This window comes from Terrapene carolina, unplaced genomic scaffold, assembly GCF_002925995.2.
Source record: "Terrapene carolina triunguis isolate 2854851 unplaced genomic scaffold, T_m_triunguis-2.0 Scaffold120, whole genome shotgun sequence".
Classification (NCBI taxonomy): domain Eukaryota; kingdom Metazoa; phylum Chordata; order Testudines; family Emydidae; genus Terrapene; species Terrapene triunguis.
Window position 1 is genome coordinate 5,223,706 of NW_020664471.1, and position 26,653 is coordinate 5,250,358.

The window sequence follows — 26,653 nt, forward strand, 5'->3', positions numbered from 1 at the left end:
GGCCAGGAGCAGAGAATTTCTCTCTGCCTCTAGAGAGGGAAGGGCCTGGCTGCTTAGGAGCTCACAGGGTACCTAGAGTGGAGCAGGGCTGGGGGAAGCCCAGAGGAGCTGGGGAGCTCTGGCCTGGAAACCCTGCAGGCCTTGTTAAAGGCCCAGAAGGTACTGGGGCTACAGAGGAGCAGCCCAGGGATAGGCTAAGGCAGCAGGTCCAAACCCCCCTTGCCAATGATGAGTGGCCTTTACAGACTGCAGTCTGCCCCAGTGAATGGAGAAGGTTTGGAATAAACTACTGAGCCTGAATAAGGACTGGTCCTTAGGGATGTTTAAGGTAAATACAATTACAATATCAAGTATACTCAATGTATGGATCAGACAACCACAGTGACAGTTGTGAAAACTGTGTTTTAAAAAAAAGATAGGTGCTGAGAGAGGGAAAAAAGACATCAGAAACACTTATGATGTAGAGGGAAGGATTTATATGAACCCCATGGCACTGTTCCATCTCAGAATATCACTAATCAGACACTAGATATCAGCTGACAAGATCTTGATGGGAGAGCAATGAATGTGGCAGGAATGTCTTTGTTGCTCATTTTTGGTGTACTGAAAACATTTTCCCAAGTCAGATACTCAATTTCACAGTATCCAAAACAGAGAATCAAATTTGTAATACAAGATGACTCTTTTTAACTCAGGAGGGCAAGTAGTCACTGATATTCAGAATAGGATAAATGTTCAGAATAGGTATTACACATCCAAAACTAACCCTCCCCCCAACATCGTTATCACAGACAAGCCACGCCCTTCCTGAAAGGAAAAACAAACACTGATACGATCTTCAAAAATGCACAACTGACATGACTTTTGTCCTGCTTCCCTTTTTCTGTCTTGTCTATTTAGGCTGTAAACTTCAGGGTGGGGCCTGTCTCTTATGATTGTACAGAGACCACCACAATGGGGCTTTGCACCACAGAGCTGTTGGTTTTTATTTATAATTCAAATGAAGCAGGATGCTTTTCCTGTAAAGCTCTTTTCTTAATACCTGAGCCCCAAAGCCTGAGCACAAGGAGAGGACTAACTTTATTTTTCTCCAAGAACACAGAGAATCCTGATGCAAGAGCCCTATGGGCATGCAGATATGCTGATATATACCTAACCTGCATGCTCTGTATGGTATGGAATACAGAAATGGCTATTCTTCTATAAGATGTTTAGGGATGTGGTCCTGTAGTCCTTATGCAGGCAATGCCTTCATTGAAGACAATGGGAACTGTGTGAAGGGTACTGGATTATGCCCCATGGACAAATCCTGCCTCCAGTGCACAGCCTGACAGGCAGAGGTGTTCCGTGTGGGAGCCAGGGGGAAGGACTACACCCTGGCAGTGGAGTTGTTCTCCAACTAATGATCCTGCTTTCTCTGCTCGTGGTGGGCAATGGCCAATAAATAGGCACAGATGTCGCTGCACAAGCTCTGACTTTGCTCCTCCCTAGATCAGCCCAATCTTCCCTTTGCCTTCCATGATAATGCCAACAGAGCTCCTGTGGCTGCATGGAGAAGGCTGACATCCCCTGAGCAAGCCCCTACATCTTGCCCCCTCTTCCAGTGCAGCAGAGGAAAAATAGAGAGTTCCCCTCACTAAAAACACACAGGGTCAGATCCTCAGCTGATGTAGTTTGATATAGTGCCATTGAACTCAATACTTATGCTGATTTACCCCAGATGTGGTAGTGTCAGCTGAAGATCTCACTCATTTCGTCCAAGTTGGCCCCTTAAATTTTTGTGACTAGTTCCATATCCTTTGCATTATTTGTGCATGGTGCTTTGCCATTGTTTGAGCAAATAAGAAGGTGAGGGGATGTATTGTGAGCCCCACAGAGAATACTTGTTTCCAGGAGCTTTTTACTTTAACTGTAAAAATCTGCCTTTCCCTCTGCAAAGCTAACTTTGTTTGAATAATAACCCTTAGCAGAAAAAGGACATCTGTTCAGGCCTTCCACAAAATGACAGTAATGTCAACTTAATGGAGAGAACTTCTGGTAGGAGACTAGTATGCTTTCCTGAATAAATTAATGCTATGCAGTTTTAATGGAGGCCTGAAATAGATGTGCGAATTAAAGGGAATATTAAAACCAAGTTACTCTGTAGAGCTTTACTTATTGCTATAAAATTCCCTCTCTCAGCTGTCTGTGTAAAGGTAAACTGCTTTTTTTTTATGTCTATAATGATCCCTATAGAGTACAATGTAAGACAGAGTTGTTTATCTGTGACTTCCTGTTGCCTGTTGATGAATAAAGATATTGCATCTACCTGATCTGGGGGCCTGTTCTGTCAGTCCTGGCCCATTGTAAATTACAGCAGCCCTAGGTTGAATCTATGCCGTCTGGCTATGTTCCCCAACGGGCCATCTGCTAGGTGGGGATTGTGGTATGTAGGACTGTGCCTTTGAGGGCTAAATTTCCCAGACAGAGCCAGGGCAAAGTGTAGTGAAGTTTTTGTTTTGCACAGCCCAGTTAGAACCAGAATGAAGCAGATCTGTTGCAAGCACTGAGGGCTTGTCTATGCAGTATGTCAATGCATACTCCAGGAGTGTGATTTCTAAAGCTCGCTAACATGTTGTGCATTAGTTGGTCTGTGTAGACCCTGGCGTGTACTAAAGGTTCCCTACTATGCTTTAATGTACTTAAAGTGCCCTAGGGAACCTTTAGTGCAGGAGTTCTCAAGCTTTTTCTTTCTGAGCCCCCCTCCCCCCCCCCACAACATGCTATAAAAACTTAATAGCCCACCTGTGCCACAATAACATATAAAAGCCAGGGCCTGCATTAGGGGGTAGCAAGCAGGGCAGTTGCCTGGGGGCCCCACACCACAGGGGGTCCCACAAAGCTAAATTGCTCAGGCTTTGGCTTCAGCCCTGGAGGGCAAGGCTTGGGGCGGCGGGGCTTCGACTTTCTGTCCTGGGCCTCAGTAAGTCTAATGCCAGCCCTACTTGGTAAACCCCCTGAGACCTGCTCGCAGCCCCCCAGAGGGCCTCGGGCCCCTGGTTGAGAACTGCTGCTTTAGTGAATGCCAGCAGGGTCAACGTGGAATGATTAATATGCAACACATTAGTGTGCTTTAGAAATACCCCCCCACCACCCATAGTGTGAATTATGTCACTACGCAGATAAGACCTTAGTGACCACTGGACAACACAAGGATTGCTGTAGCATGCCTACTTCCCGTGTCCCCTGGCCCCCAAATCCCCACTACAATGGAGGCTGTGGTGGGAGATGATGTAGGGGCTGGCTACACTGGCTGTACATCCACTGGGGCAGGGGGTGAGGCATGGTGGCTTCTAGCCCAATATTTATAACTAATTTAGCCCCCTTTTAGTTAGCAAATTATTTCTGAACTGCTCCAGTTCCTGCTAATGTATTGGTGACTATTTATTTGCCAGATACTTTGGACAAATAACTGTTTGAACTTACATGCACCTTTGTGGCTCCCCTGCACCCAAATTGCAATGGACTTAGGCCATGTCTACACTACCACTTATGTCGGCAAAACTTATGTCGCTCAGGGGTGTGAAAAACCACCCCCCTGAGCAACATAAGTTTCTCTGGCATACGTGGTAGTGTGCAAAGCACTGTGTCGGTGAGAGAACGTCTCCTGCTGACATAGCTACTGCCACTCGGCAGAGGTGGTTTAATTATGTCAAGGGAGAGCTCTTTCCCATTGGCATAGAGCGGTTACATGAGAGATCTTACAGCTGCATCTGTTTCTAGTGTAGACACAGCCTTGGAAGAAATGCTCCATAGCATTTGGCTCTCTGTCTCTTTCATGAGCGTGGCTCATGGACTATAACTAGAGAAGGTAGGCAGTTATTTTTGCTATATAATGTTATCTCTTGAGAAGCATGATACATTTCCTATAATAAAACAGGACCTGGTTCTCCGCTCAGCCACTATACAGGAGAACAACAGTTTATCCAGCCCCTGGGGAATATCCCCAGTGCCGGAGTGGTGTTTGTGGAGGTAGTGCTGTACCTAATCATCTCCATGGACTTTTTATTTAAGAACTGCACACTTACGTGACTTTCAGTAGTTGCCATAGAAATCCACACAGCATGAACCTGCTTGACTAAGACCTCATGGCAGATAATTTCAAACAGGATAATTTCTATTCTTTTCCCAAACACAAGGTCAGACACCCAAGTGGGGGCAGGTAAGAAATGAGATATGTAGGTGGAAGAGCTACTTGCCCCTTTCCCAACATCTTTTTCTAAGGACTTTGATGTAGGATAAATGAAAGTCAGATCCTAGGGACTAAGTTTATTTGAAGACAACTCCATAAGTGAATTAAGGAAGCTAGTTTTAACTCCTAATTCCCTGAAACATTATTTTCTTGAGTTGTACTTTTACATTTCTGTTGGACTTCTATAAAAATGAATATGGGTCACATTATTGGTATCAAATTCCTTCCTTTTATATTGCCTCTTCTCTAACAAACCTGATCCAACTCCTACTGAAGTCAGTGGCAAAACTCTTATTGACTTCAGTGGTGCAAGATAAACCTTAAAGGTGGAAAGACCTCAAATTATCCTAAGTACCTATTTCAGACACAGAGGAATTAAAGAGAGTTAACCAAAGTAATTCCTTTGGACTTAATCATTGAAGTTTTAATTACAAAGCACTCAAACAGATTCCAAAAGGACAAGAATTAGTTTCTTAATTGTATTTTCATTGCTGTGCTAACTTGTGCTCTAGAGGGTGGAGCTAGGGTGTTCTCAGTGGTGGCAGATGACAGAACAAGGAACAGTGTGGGAGGTCTAGGTTGGATATTAGGAAAAACTATTTCACTAGGAGGGTGGTGAAGCACTGCAATGGGTTACCTAGGGAGGTGGTGGAATCTCCATCCTTAGAGGTTTTTAAGGCCCAGCTTGACAAAGCCCTGGCTGGGATGATTTAGTTGGGGTTGGTCCTGCTTTGAGCACGGGGTTGGACTAGATGACCTCCTGAGGTCTCTTCCAACCCTAATCTTCTATGATTCTGTGTCCAGCCAGTCAGTCTCCTTAAGGTCTTACCATCCTGGAAGCTGTCACTTTTCCATTGAGCAAGGTTAATAGCTTCTAGTAGTGCTGCAAAGACAAATGTAGCTGTAACCAGAGATTTCATAATAGAGTAATACTTGGGCTGCTTTAGTTTTGTCTTGTATTGGACTTGCAATTAGAGTAAAGCTACACCTCACAGGACATTAGAAACAGCACATTTAATTTGATGTACCCTGTGTTTGTTTAATCTAATTTGTCTCCATGTGCTGAGCTTTTTCAACCATTATGTTGTTGTTTAGCTGTGTGTGTGTGTTGGGGGAGTAAGAGGAAAGGGTTCGAGCCAAATTCTGCTCTGTTACTGTAGTGTAAATCTAGGGTAACACCATTATGACGGAACAGAATTTGGTCCAATATAGATACAAAAGAAAATGTTTCATATGGAAAATAAATAGTTTAATGAAACACTACAATGATGTGCAAATACTTGTAGAAAATAAACCAAGAAGCCCAGTTTCTCAGAATATTTTATTCCATTTCTGTGTGTGTGTGTGGCTTTTTGTTTGTTTGTTGGTGTTTTAAACTGAGTGAATCTTGATGCCTGTGAAAAATACTAGTTCTAGTGAGCAAGGAGAGCTGAAGATGGCTGTTCCCTGACCCATGTGAAATATAATTTGTTTATATCAGTCCAGTTCCCAGGAGACAGTTGTCCACATAATAGAAACCTGGCACACTTGTTGACAGCCTCAGCTGAGAGATCCATGATCAAATGAGCATGGGGACAGTACTAATGGTGGGTCCCTCATGGTCTGATGGAGGCCCATTGGTAGGTGTGGGAAAGCTTTCACTGCCACTTAGGGTATGTCTACACAGGGATAAAAAACCTACGGCTGGCTCGGGTCAGTTGACTCGGGCTTGTGGGGCTCAGGCTAAAAATTGCTGTGTTGTTCAGGCTTGCGCTGGAGCCCAAGCTCTCTGGGACCCTCCTCCCTCTTGCATCTGAAGAAGTGAGGTTCTTACCCACAAAAGCTTATGCTCCCAATACTTCTGTTAGTCTTGAAGGTGCCACAGGACCCTCTGTTGCTTTTTACAGATTCAGACTAACACGGCTACCCCTCTGATACTCCTCCCTCGCAGTGTCCCAGATCTCGGGCTCCAGTCTGACCCTGAGCAGCACAGCAATTTTTAGCCCCACAGCCCAAGCCCCTCGAGCCCAAATCAGTTGACCTGGGCCAGCCGCAGGTTTTTTATCCTGTGTAGATGCATCCTTAGAAGTCCACACTGCCTGTTCTGTGGATAAAAAAAGGACTTCCCTCTCCAAGGCTGTCAGTCTGGCATCTTTCACCAGCTCTGTATTCACTTTTAAAACTGTGTGTGCATAGGCTCCCATGCCAGGCTTTCTGAGCCTGTATCTTGCTTCCCTCTGAAGGAGTGAAAGCTTGCAGGGAGAATTAATGCTGCTGTGGAATAAATTTTTTTGTTTGCCTTGTTGTAGCTTTGTTGCTCCCAGGATGTGGGAGAGACAAGGTAAGTAAGTTAATCTTTCACTGTACATTTCTTATAGGTTAAACCACCTCCTGCCCCTACATGGCATATTTCTGAGGTGTTCAGAGGTCCTTTAGGTGGAGCACCCTGCAGTCACCTTGCCAGGCTGCTCAGCAATGTTCTCTGCTTTTGCTCTTGTCTGGCAATGTGGATGGAATGCATCCAGCCCCCAGAGAACACAGAGGTAACTGCTCCATCAAAGCACTTCAAAATACATCCCACATCTGCCATAAATAAATATGGCCTTTGCTATCAATTCTTTCTATCTCTTATTATTAAATTATAATGCACCAAATGTGATTTGAGGAAAAAGCTAAAATACGTGCTCCGGTATAAAACTGGTACTTAGAGAAACTAATTATTAGCTGAAGATACTCAGAATGCCATATATACTCTGTAACACAAAGTATGGCACACACTGTGGCACCCAAACAGGAAAGAGGGGTAAAGGTTTGTCAAAGATCCAGAGGATCAGAGCTATGGCCTTATCTTTGGAGCAGTCTCTAGGAGGAACCTTCTCAGTGTACCAGACCCTCAAGGGGTCTCACACTTCCTCCAGGGTAAGTCACATGGCTTCACCGCCTCCTTAGACTGGATCTGTGGGTCTGCAGAGCCCCTGCTTCATACCATGAGGTCTGTTCAGTGAGTCCATTTGAGACAGACCCCTGATGGAGACTTGTACACTCTTCAGGGATGAATGCACCTCGCTAAGCATTTGCAGTGACATTTAGTGTTAAAACAGTAGGGTTTATTATTAGTAGGGTTTATTACTATGGTTTATAAATCATCTGCCACCAGCAGCCAACACTTATCCCCCCATCTCACACCTCCCCTGTCCTTTGATCTCAAATTGATGGAATAAAGTAATGTGAAGTCCAGATCTGTAATTTTATAGTCTTGATTTAACAGTAAATTCAAAACTACCTTGACAAACTGGAGAACTGGTCTGAAATCAACAAGAGGAATTTCATTAAAGACAAGTGTAAAGTACTGCACTTATGAATCAAAAACCAAACACACTAATACAAAATGGGAATAACTGGATAGGTGGTAGTACCGCTGAAAAAGATCTGGGGGAATATTGTGGATCATAAATTGAATGAGTCAGCAATGTAATGCAGTTATCTAAAGGGCTAATATAATTCTGGGGTTTATCAATAAGGGTATTCTATGTAAAGCGTGGGAGGTCATTGTCCCACTCTACTCTGCATTAGTGAAGCCTCAGTACTGTGTCCAGTTCTGGGTGCCACAGTTGAAGAAGGATGTGGAAAAATTGGAGAGAGTTCAGAGGAGAGCAACAAAAACAACAAAAGGTTTAGAAAACCTGACCTATGAGGAAAGGGTTAAAAAAACTGGGCATGTTTAACCTTGAGAAAAGACACTAGGGGAGAAGGGGGGGTCTAGATAACAGTATTCAAATACATCAAGGGCTGTTATAAAGAAGAGTGATCAATTGTTCTCCATAGCCACTGAAGGAAGGATAAGAAGTAATCAGCTTAATTTGCAGCAAGGAAGATTTAAGATATGTATTAACAAATTCTTTCTAACTATAAAGATAGTTAAGCTATGGAATAGGCTTCCAAGGGAAGTTGTGGAACCTTTATCATTGTCTAACCCATTCTTTAAAATCACCAATCACCTGTCAGGGATGGTCGAGGTTTATTTGGTTCTGCCTCTGCGCAGGGCTGTGGAGAAGATGAACTCTTGCGGTTTTTTCCAGCCCTATATTTCTATCTTTCTATGACTGTGGCTTTGATTCTCTGCAAAAGAGGGGAAAGGATCAGTTCTCTTGTTTCCTCTTATTGGCCTGATGCAAAACAATGATGTCAATGGCAGTGGATTTTGAATCAGGCCCTTTGGGAATAGCACGGTGTTTTAATTTATCATCACCTCTAGCATAACTTGTATCTCCCTATGTCACACCTTCAGTTTGCTGTTGTAGGTCCATGCTGGTTCATGGCTGCAAGTGATAACTGAAATCTCTGCTCATTTTCTCTTTCCTACAGTTCCCTGCCCAACTGCTAGCAAGCTCTCCTCCTTTCCAGCCCACAGATGCATTGTTGAAAGACAAGGTCAGTACAGCCAGCAGCACTGAAATGAGCACACGGATTGCTTAATCAAACAGGTGTATTCACACTTCGAAGCAATTTGTTTGGAATGATGTAGTTCACCTTCATAGCTTTGGGAATAAGCCAACACCTAAGGGTTTGAATTGAATCCAAGCCCTGTTTATGAAGCTTTTATTTTAGATACATTCAATTTCATTTAACACTCACCAACTCCTTCCCAGACTGAATTGTAAGAATGACCTGGGGGAGGGCGATTGAACTCTGAAAACTCAGTTCAGACACTCACGCTGATGTTAAAATAGTGTTCATCACCCAATAACTGCCCGCTGGGTTTTTCCTGTTTGGACTTTCTTCTTCAGTATAGGAAAGGTCCCCAACAAGTGTAGTCATCCTGTGGGAAACTTACTGCCAGACCAAGAGGTAGACAATCAGTGGTCCTACAGCCTCATAATAAACTTACCAAAGCAGGACTGTGTTTTGATGATCTCCACTGTATATTGTGTGTCTTGGCACACATACAGATGGCACAATTATAATTGATGGAACCTCTGCATCTGATGAAATGTATCCATTCTATTGTTCCTTTTGTGTTTTTAACTTTTTATTATGGCAAAGTTACATCTTGCATTACTTGTTCAGAATCAAGTTGATAGTCAAAGAACATGGCTAAAAATTCCGGTTTGCTGGCTAATGAGCTATCCTCCTGTAAGTACTCTAGAAAGGGTGACCAAATTTCTGAATACCTGTGCTCTTTTTGGCATTTCTCTTGTGTACGTACTTGGCATGGAAGCTGTTCCCTTACAAGAACAGTTTGTATTTTATTCTATCACAGTTCCATAGGAGGAGGGGGTCCAATCTTTCCACCAATGTGCAATACATATCTTAGCTGCTAACACTAAGAAAGGAATTAATTTTATCATTCTGTTTAAAATGCCGATCCTTGACTGGAGCATTAAGTAAGCAGGTTGGGCATTTCTAGGAAGCCGACATTTTGTTATCAAATGAATCTCTTTAATATTTTCTGCCCCAAACCATCTAATTCCTGGACCCAACTACCACGTGTGCAAGTATGTTCCCCTTTCCCCTCAGCACCTCCAATAGAGCACCTCCCTAGTAGCAAAAATATGATGGCCCTTAACTGGAGTCAAATGCCATCTGTAAAGGAATTTGGAGCTTTTATTGAGTCTGCATTTCCTGATCAAAACTTATTTGCTATATCACCAGTTCCATTTTTCAATGTACTGCCGTCTTTGGAATCCTTAGTATAAATAGTGCCAAGTCTATTAACTGCAAATGGTTTCAGTTGTTTTTTGTGTGTGTTGTTCCCCCCCCCCCTTTTAACCTCTTGAAATTATAAATTGAATTTTCAAGCTTTATATTAACATCTGCCAATTTTTAAATTAAGTCTGGCATTACTGGATACTTCAGATCTGTCCCCAAACTATAAAACCTAAAGTACAAGTATTGTACAAGAGCTCTCATCTACTGGAAGTGAAAGGCACAGGCTTTCTGTTACAAGCTTTATATTTTACATGGTAGGCTTTCTGTCTTTTAAATAAACTATTTTTCAATCCAGCAATCAAACAAAGACCTCTTCTGAATGAATGCATTATTGCTTTTGATGAGAAGTATACAATTACAATCATTCGGTTTTACTCTGATATACTGAGAATATCCTCAAATTTGTCATTGCAACTCCAAACCAGGTACTAGCTGTTTCTGAGTAATGGTGGTAATACTTTACATTAATATAGCATCTTTCTGTAAGCAGGGACAGGAACATGGGGGAATGGTGCTCCCACACTTTTGACCTCACGTGCACTGTACATTTGGGGTCACACTGCATGGTGGACAGAATTTTATTCAGAAATGCACCGGGGGCCACTCCAGTATGGGTGGAGTACCTGCATTTACAAAATGAAGGCTACACCCCTCGGTTGGTCACAAAATGGGAACAGAACCAAGATCTCCTGAGTCCTGACTCTCAGCCTTTTGCTGTAACCAAAGTACAACACTGCTTCCCCAAACAGTAAAACCATACCAAAAATCCACCCCTGCTACTTTTTGCCCCACCCACGAGTCGCCTCAATGGTCAGGTACGTGCACTTTTGACTAATTGTTAGAAAACAAAGAGAACATCAAACCCTTCAAGTTCACACTTTTGAAATCAGTTTGTGTGATATGCTATTTGATGTAGCTTATTATTGAATATAGATTACATGGCTTCTGGTTTTTTTCTTCGTGGTATAGGTAGCGTTTTGGGGTGTGTGTGCATATTTATTTATTTATTTATTTTTACCCAAATTACTAAGTTTAAATGCAGAAACTAAGACTATTAAAGGTCATGGGATTGTAGTTAATGTTGACCAATACCAAGTCAAAAAACAAACTCTCACAGGACCTCCTTCTAGAGGTCATAAACCCAGAACTAGGGAGCTCTGAGGAAGGATATGAGATCAACAGTGTATTGACTTACTTTGTAGTTTCAGTGCTTGATCCTGCAAAGGTGCTGAACATTCCTGTGAAGTGCTACATGTCCTCAACTCACATGGATGACAATGGAAGTTGAGGGTGCTTAGCACCTAGCAGGCTCAAGCACAATATATTGAATCCTTTTCTAACTTACTTTGCTGAGTCAGGCCTCCATCAAAAACTCAGGCTAGGTCTACACTGGGGGGGGGGAAGGGGGGATCGATTTAAGATACGCAAATTCAGCTATGCGAATAGCGTAGCTGAATTCGACGTAACCGATCTGACTTACCCCGCTGTGAGGACGGCAGCAAATCGACCGCCGCGGCTCCCCTGTTGACGGTACTTACTCCTACCTGGGCTGGTGGAATACGCGCGTCGATTCGGGGATCGATTCTTGCGTCCCGAAGAGACGCGATAATTCGATCCCTGAGAGATCGATTTCTACCTGCCGATCCAGGCGGGTAGTGAAGATAAGCCCTCAATGAAATCAGTGGGAGCCCTGCTATTGACATCTGTGGATTTTGGAGTGTGCCTTTAGACTTGCTGAATGTCTTTGATTGGCTAGCCTTCCACTAGCTAGCTTGTTTGCACCCTGTCTTTGCAGCCCTGTCTTTTTTTTTCTGAGATATAGTGTGAAATGTAACTTGCCCTTTAGTTACTCCTTTTAAGTCAATTCAGCTTATGCATCAACTCTGTTTTACTTGGAGTCTGACCAGCTCTTATTTTGAAGGTTGTGCTGTTAAGGAATAGTTCCACCACTATTTGTGTCTTCAGTTAGAAATAAACTATGATTGACAATCTTAACAACTGGAACTAATTTGAATTTGTTCCTTCAAATGCAGTTTAGGTTGGTAGCCACAAAAACCCCTGAAAAAAATCCATGTAGGAAGTATAAGCTCTTATGAACATTGCGATGGTTTGTAGGAACCTCTTAAAATGCATAGATAAATCAATTTCTCTCTTTATGCGAATGGGAAAGTTGTTTTCTTTGCATCTGTTCTATAAAGTGAGTGTGGGTGGGGAGCTGAAAGCACTGTTCAATGAGCATTTTTAACTCTATAAAATAGGAGGCTACTTCTTCCACTATACAACATTTAGGCCATGTCTTCTGTACCACTTATGTCGGTATAACTTATGTCGCTCAGGAGTGTGGAAAAAAACCTCTCACACCCCAAGTGACATAATTTACACTGACATAAGCACCAGTGTGGACAGTGCTATGTCGGGGGGAGAGCTTCTTCTGCCCACATATCTGCTGCCACTTGTTGGGGGTGGTTTAATTATGTCGACGGGAGAGCTCTCTCCTGGTGGCATAGAGCAGCTACACGAGAGATCTTACAGCAGTGCAGCTGCATCGGTACAGCTAGTGTAGACATAGCCTAAGAGTAAGACCTATTTACCATGTGTGAGTAAACCTACCACTCTTCATGTGTAGGACGACAAAGGTTCTGCTACAGTGCAGATTTTCTGAACACTGAGCCGACTGGTCTGATATTCTACTTATGGTAGGGCCTTCAATCTGACACTTCAGAACCCAGGGATAGTAAATTATTTTTTTGTCAAGGTCCAAATTTCTTGGTCAAGGTATAGTCAAGGTCCAGACTCCAGAGGAGGAGAACAAAATTAAAAAATGACAAAACAAATAAAAGGAAGTTTTTCTTCACACAGTGCACAGTCAACTTGCCTGTGCAAGAACTCCTTACCTGAGGAGGTTGTGAAGGCTAGGACTATAACAGCGTTTAAAAGAGAACTGGATAAATTCATGGAGGTTAAGTCCATTAATGGATATTAGCCAGGATGGGTAAGGAAGGGTGTCCCTAGCCTCTATTTGTCAGAGGGTGGACATGGATGGCAGGAGAGAGATCCCTTGATCATTGCCTGTTGGGTTCACTCCCTCTGGGGCACCTGGCATTGGCCAATGTTGGTAGACAGGATATTGGGCTAGATGGACCTTTGGTCTGATCCAGTACGGCCATTCTTATGTCATGATGATGATGATAAGTAGTAAATAAAAAGGTTTTGGGGCCCATTCAGAGGCATCTGGCAGTCCAAATTTGGCCCACGGTCTACCTATTGACTACCCCTGCTTCAGAGGAAGCAGTAAAATTCACCAATGCTTGTATTGTTGTTCAAGGAGGAGGACTTCTTTCCTGATCCTTTACAAGTGATCAGTTTATGCACTGAAACATGAGGTTTGGTTACTCTTAACCCAGTGTGACAGACCCAGACCAGTGGGGTACAGGAGTCTGGTCGAAGGCAAATATACTGGTCACTGGATGAGTAGTTTTCTGTTCCCTGAGTGACCAGAGCAGGGGCTGCACTAGAGTAATCAGGAACCTGCTAGAACCAGTTAAGGCAGGCAGGCTAATTAGGACACCTGGAGCCAATTAAGAAGAAGCTGCTAGACTCAATTAAGGCAGGCTAATCAGGGCACCTGGGTTTTAAAAGGCGCTCACTTCAGTTTGTGGTGCGAGTGTGAGGAGCTGGGAGTGAGAGGGTGTGCTGCTGGAGGACTGAGGAGCATAAGCGTTATCAGACACCAGGAGGAAGGTCCTGTGGTGAGAATAAGGAAGGTGTTTGGAGGAGGCCATGGGGAAGTAGCCCAGGGAGTTGTAGCTGTCATGCAGCTGTTACAGGAGTCACTATAGACAGCTGCAGTCCACAGGGCCCTGGGCTGGAACCCAGGAGTAGAGGGCGGGCCCGGGTTCCCCCCAAACCTCCCAATTGACCTGGACTGTGGGTTCTTCCAGAGGGGAAGGTCTCTGGGCTGTTCCCCAACCCACATGATGAATCTCTGAGGCAAGAAAATCTGCCAATAAGCACAGGACCCACCAAGATAGAGGAGGAACTTTGTCACACCAGTCATAGCTCAAGTAAAAATGTTCTTAATGATAAAATTATCCAGTGCTTTTTAAAATCAGGCTCCACTATTAATCAGTGAATTCTACATGTTGCATAGAGAATGATTTCTTTTTATTGGTTCAAACTGTTCTGCACTTTATTTTCACTGGGCCAAACGTATGCTTCTCCCACTGAAGATTTTCTCACTGTGCCTGTTCCAATAGACTGGAAAACATTGGTGAGTACTTGTGACTTTCTTATTGTGCCTGGGATTACTCCTTTTTATCACAGTGGTTGCTTAGTGGGACCAAGCTGTTTGTTATGATCAGATGCTGATGTACAGTAGAATCTTGCCAATCAGCACTCTTTCTAATTGTCCCCACATTTTAACACGTTTACTTATATAATTAAGACTTAATTGGACAACTGGTATAAATGGCTTAACTCCACAGACTTCAATAAAGTTATACTAATTTGCATCAGTGGAGGATCTGGCTCCATTGTTGATATAAGAAGACAGAAATAACTTCCTTATATACTTTTAAACACTATAATGAAAATAATTTAAAACATTACAATATCTAAAAAGGTACATACAGGGCTTGATCTTTCTCCCAGGCTTGGCAGGCTCAAGCATATTGTATTGATTATCTTGCTTTACTTGTTTGATCACTCAAGTCCTGATCCTGCCAGGGGTTGAGCACCCTCTGCTCCTGCTGACTACAGTGCTCAACACCTTGCAGGTAAACCCTAATCCTGTTTGAAGACGTGCCAAAACTCCCATTGACCTCAGTGGGAGCAGGAGTTGTCCCTTACTCACTGAGGAGATGGTTAAGCGTCCGCAGGACTATGTGAATAACTTTAGTCGCATGAGTAATTCCCATGAATTTAATGGGACTATTCATGTGGTTAAAGTTACTCACATGTGCAAGCACAGCAGGACTGGACCCTAATTAGCCAAATTCAATTATTCACAATGGGTCTCCCAGCTGTGAGTGGGAATTAGTTAGGTTCTGCTGTACTCTAACGGAAAAGCTTCTAGAGTGAGCCTTTCATAGAAGTTAAGGATTAAAGTCATTCCGTCTGACATCTTCTCCCCAAAGGAATGAATAATAGCATAAAAGAGAGATGACAGCTCAGTTTAATAAGCCTTGTAGGTGGTAGGCAGAAATACTGAAAATCTATAGGCAGGAACAGTCTGTTTTTAATTTACATTATTAGTATAATTGCAAAAATTCAAGCTACAGTAATTTTAGACTTTCACAAACATACAAATGTTAAGATTTGGTAACACCACCTTTCTAACTAACTTGTTTTTCAGTGTTTCAATAGTAAAAGGATCCAATATGCAGGCCCATGTAAAATCTTTGAGACCCCAGAGGAAACCAGTGAAAACCACTTGTCATGCCCAATATTTCCAAAGTTAAAATCAAGTGGGGAGTAGCGGGGGGGGGGGAGGGGGTGGTGGTATCCCTTTCAGGTTTTCAAAGGAATAGCTGGTCACCTTAAAATGAGATTTTGGCATTTGGAGAACTACAACCAGGCCTATCTTTGTGCTTTAGAGTCATATTGCCACAATATCAGTTGATATACATACAATACTGTATGTTGTATGAAGTATTACTTGATATGCATGGTATGTTCCCTACCAGATTTGCACAGGCTCAGGTCAAGCTGTATTGTTATCTTTATGATCTCTTTTAATTTACTTGAAAACATGAACATCAAGGGTCAGCTACAACTGCAGTCTCTGAAGGGGTGTTAAGGGAGCACAAGGACCAGCCCCTTCTTATGCCACAAAATGGCAAGTGGGGACTGGGTGACGGCCCCATTTCTACCCCACTGCAGTTGTCTGTACAGGACTGTGTATGTGACAGCTGCATATCTCTGACGTGCACCAGTGAGTTCACAAAATGATTGTAACTTAAAGGTATGGTCTAGCTCTAAATCCTTTAATGTAGTCACATTGTGCCACACCTATGGCTCACGGTGGGGAACCGTTACTAACATGAAGTCCTTGAGCTACTAGAAGAGACTTGTATTTGGAAAAGTCTTTAATTTGCTGTAATTGGGATTCACAGATTCATAGGTTCCAGGGCCAGAAGGGACCACTGTGATCATCTAGTCTGAGCTCCTGTATAACACAGGCCATAGAACTTCCCCCAAATTCCTAGCACCAATCTGTTAGAAAAACATCCACTCTTGATTTAAAAATTGCCAGTGATGGAGAATCCATCACAACCCTGGGTACATGTTCCAATGGTTCATTACTCTCACTGTTAAAAATGTACACCTTATTTCCAGGATGAATTTGTCTAGCTTCAGCTTTCAATATCGAGTATATAAATCTGTATATTTGGCTGCATTACTTAAATCAGTTTCACATTTCTTTTGGAATAATGAGTGTTCTGAGTTTTAACCAAATAGCTCATAGTTGTCAGTTTATCATGCAGCATGTAGTATGCATGCTTTACGTTTAATTGGATCTATTGCTTGAAACCAAAATTTCATTGTAACCTTTTTATTAGACAAGTAATTCAGTTTCTGAGCAGCCCTGTCAGCAACATCTTTAAAATTATCTATGTGGGATAAAGTTTTTGATCATCCATGTTTAGTTTATGTTCCCAGAAATTAGGCATAGGGTCTTTTGCGTATTGGGTCTTGAGTAATGTAAAGAGCAATGCATCCTTCCGCTCTCTTCCAGTGGTACCTTCAAAAATACAGAGAGAGATCATATAATGTAAATTAATGTATTTGTAATGCAGGGGGAAATAATGGGGCCTAGTTCTGATCACACTTATACTGGTCTCATGCTGGTGTAAGCCCATCGACTTCAGTGGAGTTACTCTTCACAGACACTGATATAAGAGAGGTCCAAAGTCCGTTTAGGAAGCAAGACACAAATTAAACCAGATGAAATAATCAAGTAGGTAAAGGACTACATTCTGCTTTGTTACATGGGAGTAGCAGCAGAGTAACTCCACTGAGCACTGAATTTAGTTCAAAAAGTCCACATCTGAACCAGGATTTCAAACATCTGAACCAGGATTTCAAACACCTAAAAGTTCAGGAATGTTTGCATCTGGGATTGTGGTTTAGGGCCATCTCTCTTACTTATATACTTACTTATTTAATGTCTATTACAGTATTGACCAGAGCCACAGTCAAGATCATGGCCCAGTGTGCTAAATGCAGTCCATCTGTATAGTCAGAGAATCTCTGCCCCAAAGAGATTACAATTAAAGGTCCCAATCCAATATGATCTGCCTGGGTGGACCTTTTCGACCAGGCTTAATCCCACTGACTTCAATTGGATTCTAAATGGACCCACTCTCATTGATCAGATTGCAGGATTAGGGGCTAATTTAAAACAAGTGGGTTCAAAAACCATAGGAGGGTACAGTAGAGGGAGGGGTGAGTGAGTGTAAGAATCACATGTTTATAGAGAATAGTTTGGAGACAGCACTGTATAGTCAGGACAAAATTAAAAACGGTCACTTTAGATTTTGCTCTGCTTTAGTAGACAAACAAAATGAGGCCAACAACAGTCATGGGAAAACAGCATGCTATAGGGTCAAAGCAAAATGATTTCAAAACTAGAACAATCCTAAGTTTGTAAAGAGATGAAATAGAGGCTCTAATAACATTTTTATACCTCACATTTCTATAAAACTAAGAAATTATAGTTACTATTTAAAAAAAAAACTGCATGGCACTAAAATATTTTGTAGGTTACAATATAAAGACAATAGAACAAGATCATACACTACTGGGAAAATATTTAATCAAATAGATGGCATATGCCAAAGGGTAGCAATATGCTGTGTAGCACTTGTTATAAAACAAGGTAAAGGGGGTATGGGGCCCTCTGGCAGAGTATTTAGTGAAATTCTTAGATGTAACTTCTTATAGTGTTTTGGGTGGAAGTGGCCGGCATGTTAACAGAATTATAGATTTTTGGCTTAACTAACGACATTGAATGTGATTTTTGTGTGTGTGTGTGTGTGTGTGTGTACTCTGCTGTTATCTATTACAATGACTCTGTATTAAATCCTATTTAAAACATATTAAAAAGCTCACTAGATAAGTGGCCTGACTTTATAGTTCTGTGCACAATGAGATGGTTTCAAGGCTTCAGACAAGGTTTTTAGTGTTATAGGATGTTAATATAGTAGATCCAAAATCAGAAATATTTTTCTTGGGCTGGTGTTCCTCCAAAGGGAAAAAAAAAAAGTCAGCACTATCATCTTCCTGTACCCAGCTGTACTTACCAATGTGCCTGCATTATCCTTTATTTTTTGAGGAGGGGTGCTTTCTCTGCTGGGTGCCTGTGTCACTTTTAACAAGAGTTGGTTGGAAAATGACATTCTTCCAACTAAAATATGTTCCATTTTCCACTGGAAAACTTTTCACCAACTCTCCTTTGCAAATGTCTTGTCTGTCAGCAGCCTACTTAAGGATGGCCGTGCCATGATCCCCTTTCCTCACCAGGTTAATGCACATGGGAGAAAGCTGTGTTTCTGAACTGGAATCTAGATAGGAGGTGCTCATATACACCAGTTAGATCTGGTATCATGCTCAGGAAGTCCCCTTCTGAGGGATATGGGCTCTGGCTCCCCACCACCTTACCTGTACACACAGTCTTTTCTGTATCCTGGTTTTTCCAATGCTTTTAGTGAGCTATTTTCTCTCCCTGACTCCTCAAGAGGGGATCTAGACTGATCTGTCAGTGCCACCACATTTCCTCCTCAACATCCCTTTGTTTGAGTAATATTGCCTATGCTGATACTGTATTCATTGGGGCTATATTTTGATGTGCCAGTTGACATACACCCTAGTAGGTAGTGAATGAGTCTATTTGCTAGAAGTTTTGTGCAGCTGCCTTGCTCAAATAGGCATGCTCACAGGTCTCCTGTGTATCCCAGTATGGAATTGGGGCTTCTGTTGCCAAAACCATGCATAGAACCATTGTTCTGCGCTCACCTAGACAGGGCGGGGATGAGCAGGCTGTCATCAGCAGCTAGACTCAGTGTTTTACCATCCATAATAACAACCGATGTGCCTTCCTGAAAGACATGAACAAGTAGTTGGCTTTTAATTCTTCATGTGCTGTTCCCGGCAGAAAGAAAAAGGAAGCACTCAGTAAGAGCGCCTACCAGGAAAATCTAACATTTCCACAGAAATAAAGCTTGAAAACTGCTCCGTCCTACGTGGCCTTTGTTTAAACTTTAGTAGATCTTCCCTGCCTGACAGTTAGCAACAATAAAAATAAGGCTTCACACTTCATAGTCCCTCGGGTTCCCCATAGCTGATTCATTGCGGCTAACCTCACAGCCTGCTGATCAATATGTCTCCCTGGAAATCACAGGGCTAGACTCCTGGAGTATTTTTCAAGCTTCTTTTTTGAGATTTGACAAGCAGTTCACAAGTCAATGGAGAGCTGACAGAAATTACTGATAGGAGCTCATTAATACTGAAATGGACTCATTACTATCCCGTCAGACAGCCATACTTTGAGACGCCAGATTCTTGCCAGCATTAACAGGGTCTTGCCTGCTGTATCTTCTACCAGCAGTACACACAAGTTCCTTTTGAGGGTTTTTTTTTTTTTTTTTTGGTTTAAAATTAGCATTTGATGGTCAATCCCTGCAAATTTTAACAGAATAGGAACTACTGGGACTATCTGGCAGCCTGCCTGATTTATGTAAATGGGAACCTTTTTCTTCTGTTCTCTTTTCTGCTGGGCTGCAAATCTTCTCTGCTTTGTTTTTGGGATCCTGGGTGACCAGATGACAAAGGTGAAATATCGGGACGCGGGGGGGGGGGGGGGGGAGAAAAGCTGCCAGAGGTGCCCCCCTGCCCCGCACCAGCTCGCCTCGGGACCCCTTGGAAACCTGAGGCATAGTCTGGGCCCCCAGGGACCCCAGGTTGAAAACCACTGCCGAGTTCAGCCAGCCCCTCCAACCGTACCGCAGGTGTCAGGGGAGCCCAGCAAGGGACAGGCATGATGAGGACCACAGCTGAGCAGTGCAAAGAGGAGCAGAAACGCCCACGGAAGGAGCTGCGCCCACGGAATTCTCCAGTGGTGGCTGCAGCAGGTGGGAGCCGGGCCGGGGGGAGCCAAGCCAGGCTGGGGGAGCAGTGGCAGCTCCCTGCAGCCCGGCTAGACCCCCTGCAGCACTAGATGGGGGGGCTGGCGCGCCTGCAGGGAAGAGTCTTCTTGTGACGGCCGCCGCCAGGTGGCACAGCCCCGTCTCCACCCGACTCTATGGTGGCCGCAACAGCTGAGCGCGCCCCGGCCCAGAGCTGCCAAGCCCACGTGCTGCGCTAGATCCCCGGGGCAGCCTGGCTTGCTTCCCGGCTGCCGTCCCCGCCCGGGCCAGGCCGGGCCGCTCTGTGAGCCATGGGCGCGGCGCAGGAGGCCCAGGCCTGCCTCACCTTGTACCGGGGGCTCGGGCAGAGGGAGCTGCTGTGGGATCTCTGCTGGGCCGTGCTGGCCTTCCTGGAGAAGCTGGAGCAGTTCGCAGGGTGAGTGCTTGGCGCCACCCCCTCCCTCCAGCGCTTGCGCCGCCATACAGCTGATCAGCGCAAGCCTGGGAGGGAGGAGGAATGCGGCGTGCTTGGGGAAGAGGCGGGGCCAGGGTGGGGATTTGGGGAGGAATCCAATGGGGCAGTGAGGGGGTGGGGCTGGGGGCAGGGCCAGGGCGGGGATTTGGGGAGGGAAGGAGGGGGTGGAGTCGGGGCAGGGGGCGGCATGAGCCCCTCCAGGCTCCGCCTGTGCGCCGGAGCAGAGGGCAAAATTGCTTGTTTGTCCAGTGTCCTGACCGAACATCGGTCGGGACGCGGGACAAACAAGCAAATATCGGGACAGTCCCGATAAAATTGGGACGTCTGGTCACCCGACTGCTGAGCCATACTGCTGCTACTATTTCACTTTCAAGTAGACAAGTTGTTACACAACCACGCAAATCTACTTCAGAGCCCTACCTGATTTCTCCATGGGAAGGACAGCAGTCCATGTGTATAACTAGGTCAAGTGCTCTGTAGGGCCAGGGGAGGGACAGCAGAGGAGAGATTCCTGCAGCCCATGGTACATCCTCCGTGGATCTGGGGGAGGGACGCTGGAAGGAATCTAACCCCTATCCAGGATGTGGTGAGGGATGCTAGTGACCCCCGACCATGGGAGAGGAGGAAGAAGGGTTACTTTTCAAGCACTGATGAGTGACTGGTGGTTTGAAATTGACTCACAGGTGGTTCCTGGGCTAGGGAGTCTTCTTAGAGAAGGAATCAAAAATATTTTTTTTTCTTGCCCATGGCTAGAAAGCTTTCTCGCAGAGTGAGCTGTTCCAGATCTAAATACAAACCCACACTTAGTCCGTAAGCATGTCACTTACCAGCTGCCATATCCAGATATCGGTATTCTTTTTGCTTCCTTCACTTACTCCTTGTCCATAAACTACAGCCTAAAACATAAAATGGGGGAAAGGTCATGGATTTTATCCCAGGGACTGAAGTATATGTGAATCTTCCTACAGTATGTAAAACATTTTATTTTTAGGGGAAGTGTTTGTAAAATGCGAGATTATTTTATGTACACTGTTGGAATTCACATTACATTTGCTAATCTCTTAAAGATACCTACTGATAAAAGGAGAACTGATCACACCTGCCACTCCTTATGCTCCTCCATATCCTCACTTATCTGTTTCTTTTGCCTCCTCCCTCTCTCAGCTTTGCATCTTTCTTCTTGCCACCTCCTACTCTTGGAACAAACACCCTCGCTTCCTGCCACATGGGGCCTGATCCAAAGCCTGTTGAAGTCAATAGGATTTTTCCCATTGACTTCAAAGGGCTGCAGATCAGGCCCTGTGTGTCCTCCTTTTCCTCCTTCAAAGCCTTATTATTCCTTCTGTCTGCATTGATCTCTCTGACAGCACTTCCATGCCTTCTGTCACTGGAACTGTCTCATATCTCTGAGTGTGATTCTAAGTAATCCAGGGAAGACCTGTTACTTTCTACATGCTTTGTAGAGGACTGTGTATGTTGAACAGACACCAGATACTAACGACTTTACTCTCAAGTGGGACTGCATTTGAACTGGTGATCGAGACATGAAAGGCTCTTCCACTGCTGATCCCCTGAATCAACCAGTCCCTTATCCTCTCCTATTTTATGATTAAAGAGAGAAATCACATGATTAACAAATCAAAGTTGGCCTTGGTGCCAAGAATGTTATCTGAAATGAAGGGGGTATAACGAACAATTTTTATAGCATTTTGCTACTTATTAATTTTACGTAAGAAAAAAGTGGGGGCGATTATCAAAACAGACATGGAAATGGTTGCCTAATTCCCGGTGATGTCCAATGGGAGTTGGGTACCTGACTGCCATTTGTGGCTTTGAACACTTTCCCATGTCTCTTGAAAAAAATAAAAGCTTCTACCTCTGTCTCAAAATTGTCTCCAAACATGGTCAAGGATTTCTTCTGATTTATTTCTCCACGATGATCATTTAGCCAGATTTGGAAGGAAAATGGATCCATGACTCCAGTGGCATTTAGTGGGAAAGGGGTGTCTTTCAGGAGATCATCTGCAACCAAAGCAAAAGGTTAATAGTGGTGAAGCTCTCTTCCACTTGGTCCTTGCTGATCATTCTCGATGCCTAAGCCAGTTGTAAACACAGATGTCGGCTAATGAGGATGCCAATGACAAGTAATGTGTGCTGTTATAGAATCTTAATTTTGTATTTGATGTTATGGATAATATGCATGTTTCTGTGCACTGACGGAATGGCACTTTCCATAATATGGCTGGTGAATTACGTTTCCCATATGCTTAGACTAATAACAAGACCAGGCACATAGGTTTTATCCAAATCACGGCTCGTAGCCTTCTTTCAATCTCTTTTCAAAAGTGGTTTGCATGAACACATGACACAGGGTATTACAATTATATTCAGAAATTATGCTATAGATATACAAGGGTTCACAGCTTGTTGCATATTTTCTGGTAGCAGGTTATTCATTCCCTTTCCACACTGGTCCCTAAAACGGGTACAATCATGCTGATAGGCTGATTCTCATCTCTATGACTTCAGTATGACCTCTGTGTAAATAAGGCCTGTTTTTCACATATTCAGTAATGGAATTCTCTTCATTTCCTCTCCACCATGTGTTCCGAGGCATTATGAAGGTTGAGTTGACAAGAGTGAAACAAATCAATTATCACAGTCTTAAATTTAATAAAGAATCTTTCTCATGATGTTCATGCAGTTGTAGTTGGAATTAATTTCCAGTAATTCTCCTTCATAACTGGTCTATTTTAAAACAGCTAGAGGGCTGAATGCAGCTTCAGTTTTGCTAATGAGGTTCAAGGTTTGTCTTAATTTCAAATAACAGCAACACAACTTCAATCATCCAAAATTATTGGAGGGCTGGAAAAAAAACCTGCTGTACAGCGAGACTTTAAAAGCTCAAACTGTTTATGTTATCAAAAAAAGATTGGACTTGATCATGATGTAGAAGTACCTTCATGGAGACACAGTAGCAAGTGGTAAAAGGCTTTTTAATCTAGCAGAGAAAGGCATAACAAGAACCTGTGATTGGAAGTTAAAGATGGACACATTCAAATTAGACATTAGGCACAAATTTTTAACAGAGAAGGTGAATAACCATTGTACAAACTACCAAAGGAGTTGGTGGATTCTCCATCTCTTGATGTCTTCAGGTCAAGATTGGCTGCCTTTCTAGAAGACGTGCTTTAGCCAAACACAAGTTACTGGGCTACATACAGGGATAAGTGGGTGAAATTTAATGGCCTATGTATTGCAGGATGTCAGACTAGATGATCTAATTGTTTCTTCTGCCCTTAACCTCTATGAATCCATCAACCCCCAGTAAAGTGCAGAGATAATGCAGTTATCTCCGGCTATGCCTATACTGGCAATTGAACGACAATGGCGCTCTCCTGCCAACAAAGCTAACCCTGCTCATTGCGGGTGAAAGTTTTTTGTTGGCAGTAGACAAACAGCGGCTACACTGCACGACTTTTAGGCTATGTCTACACTACACCGCTTTTAGCAACATGGCTGTGTCACTACAGCCATCCCTCTAAGGCTATGTCTACACTCTGGCAATTGAACAACACTTTTGTCTTTCAGAGGTGTTAACTTCCCCCCCACACACACACACCTGAAAGACAAAAGTTTTGCCGGGACAAGTGCCGGCAGGAACTGCTAGGTAGAATGTTCTGAGAAGGAGTGGAAAATGTTTCTGGGGTGCTTTTTCAAGTAATAATCCCATGCAAGTAGACGCAGGAAAAAAAGTCTCTGACTCCCAAAGGCATCAAGGTAATCAACACGCAACTGAATCTTAGGCTTTGTCTACACTACCAAGTTTTGTCACCTAAAACTGCCTTTTGGCGACAAAACAGTGAGTTTGTGATGATGCGATCCCACCATTCAGTGCTTGTTTCCCTAGCCCAAAAGTGACGGTCTACCTTATGCAGCTGCTCTGTGAATGCCAAAAGCAATGTAAAGTTGCTGCTACCCATTTCATACAGACTGACGGGGGGAGGGATAGCTCAGTGGTTTGAGCATTGGCCTGCTAAACCCAGGGTTGTGAGTTCAATCCTTGAGGGGGCCATTTAGGGATCTGAGGGAGGGAACTGTCAGGGACAGTACTTGGTCCTGCTAGGGAAGACAGGGGACTGGACTCTATGACCTTCAAGGTCCTTTCCAGCTCTATGAGATACTATAGATATATATATATATTTATTTATTTATTTATATGGAGATATACCTGTTGGGTGCCTGCAAATCTTCCTCTGTCAGTAATTTCATGATTAACTGCACTGCCATGCACAATGTCCTCATGACACCTAACAGAGCATAGTAGAGCAGTGCAGGATCCATCCCTTCTCACAAAGATGCCAGGGTGCACAGCAGAGAATGGCCATGGCCATTGCAAAAATGCCGCGAAAGGAAGCTGGAAGCCCATGGAGTGCTGGGACACAAAGCAATGCATCACAGGACATTTAGTTAGGTCCCAAGATGCGTCACGACGACCCACTCCACCTTCCCACAACATCTAGCGACAGAAGGTCTCACACTGCACTGTGGGATACATACCCACAATGCATTGCTCACACTGTCAATGACGGTGCCCCCAATGTGGATGTCATCTTTGCCAGAGGGGGGCTAGTGTGAACAAGCTTTTCTGATTTTTATTAAGTCGACTTTTGGGTGTCAATATAAGTGTAGTCGACAAAACTTGGTAGTGTAGACAAAGCCTGAGTCCCAGCACAGATAATGTTGTGATTTTTAGAAATGCAGTTTCATTCTGTTGATTATATGATGTTCTCCTTCCTTTTTTCTAGAAATTACAAACCTCACTGAATGTGTTATCACAGCATGGTATCTTGAATGTAAATTGCCACAATTTTTTCCCAAAAGGCCATCTTGTATATGATCCTTGTACAACAGTTTTTATGAAAAAGGTCAGTGCATGAAATGCAATGCACCGTGTTAAACAAGCGATCACAGTTTAATGGATTATGATATGCACCAAGTATTTGCAGCCATATTCGTCCTCGAGAAAATGTGGACAAGGTAAAACCCCTTTCAGCAGCTTTTGATCTAGAAACATCTTCTTCTGTCATATAAATTAAAATCTCTATTATATCAATGCATGTTAAAGTAAACAGGTTAACAAAGCTCCATTTATAAGCAAACCATTTATTTCTGTAATGCTTCTCTCCATTATATAAAGTGTTAACACCAAAAGAAGGAATCTTTTGGTTAAGCCTCTTGTTACTTAACATTTATTTTAGCAAAAGGCATCTTATTCTGTCTTATCCAGCTCAATTGCTGAACAATTTTGTTTTTGTAAAACAAAACAAAGCAGAAAAAACCCTAGAAATGGAGTGACACCATGAGGAAAAAATATGGCAGTAAATCAGTTTACTTTAAGGTGGGACCGCAAACACTAATAAGAATAAATTCTATTTGCATGATTATTGCATGGTGTCACTACAGGGCAGAGTAAAGATTGTCTGGGTGCCTTAACTGTCCATTTTCATACCTGAATATGTTTGGATTTCTTTTAGGTTTAACTTTAACTCTGAATTTCCTAGGTTCATAATGCTCGTTTTTGGGATAATTACCACATGCATATAATGTTCTTCATCCTTAAATTATAGATATGGATTCTCAACTTCAGCTACATCTTAACATAGTTTTTTTGGCTAGGAATGTATGTAAAATATTTGTATAAGTCATATTTACACATAACAGCAGAGAGAAATTGAAGACATTCCACCATGGTACTTAGTGCAATTTAGTGTTCTAATTGATTTTTAAATGCTTTGTTTGGTTAACAGTAATAGTCTGCTTTATTGAGCGCTATTTAGATAGCTGAGTTATTTCCAATGTCACAGAACATATGGCACTGTTTAACTGGAAAAAACTTTCTGGAGCCCAACAAGTAGCTTAGTCTTAGTGCTCCCTATCATGTGGGAGACCTGAACATGGTGGCAGTGTTTCTCAATCCAGGCTGATATGGGAGGAGAACAGTGAGGTGTATCAGCAAGTTCAGCTCCTCTTGGGACATTACTTGGCAGGGAGACACTTGGTTTCCAGTTGTTAAGGTTCCCAGTGAGAGGCTTAAAAGGGAGAACAGTGGTCTTGGCCTGGCGGAATAGTAGC

General features: G+C 43.2%; 1 protein-coding gene across 1 annotated transcript in view; it reads right to left on the bottom strand.

The window, feature by feature from the left end:
• Positions 1–16,456: 16,456 nt before the first annotated feature.
• The window catches only part of HAAO (3-hydroxyanthranilate 3,4-dioxygenase), a 64,049-nt gene continuing 53,852 nt past the window's right edge, over positions 16,457–26,653 (bottom strand). The window contains exons 7-10 of the mRNA XM_026652534.1: positions 22,395–22,540; positions 21,346–21,414; positions 18,935–19,017; positions 16,457–16,661 (exon numbers count right to left, since the gene is read on the bottom strand). Coding sequence (XP_026508319.1) covers positions 16,583–16,661; positions 18,935–19,017; positions 21,346–21,414; positions 22,395–22,540 — 377 coding nt within the window. The 3' untranslated portion in view covers positions 16,457–16,582. The remainder of the gene's footprint in view (positions 16,662–18,934; positions 19,018–21,345; positions 21,415–22,394; positions 22,541–26,653) is intronic.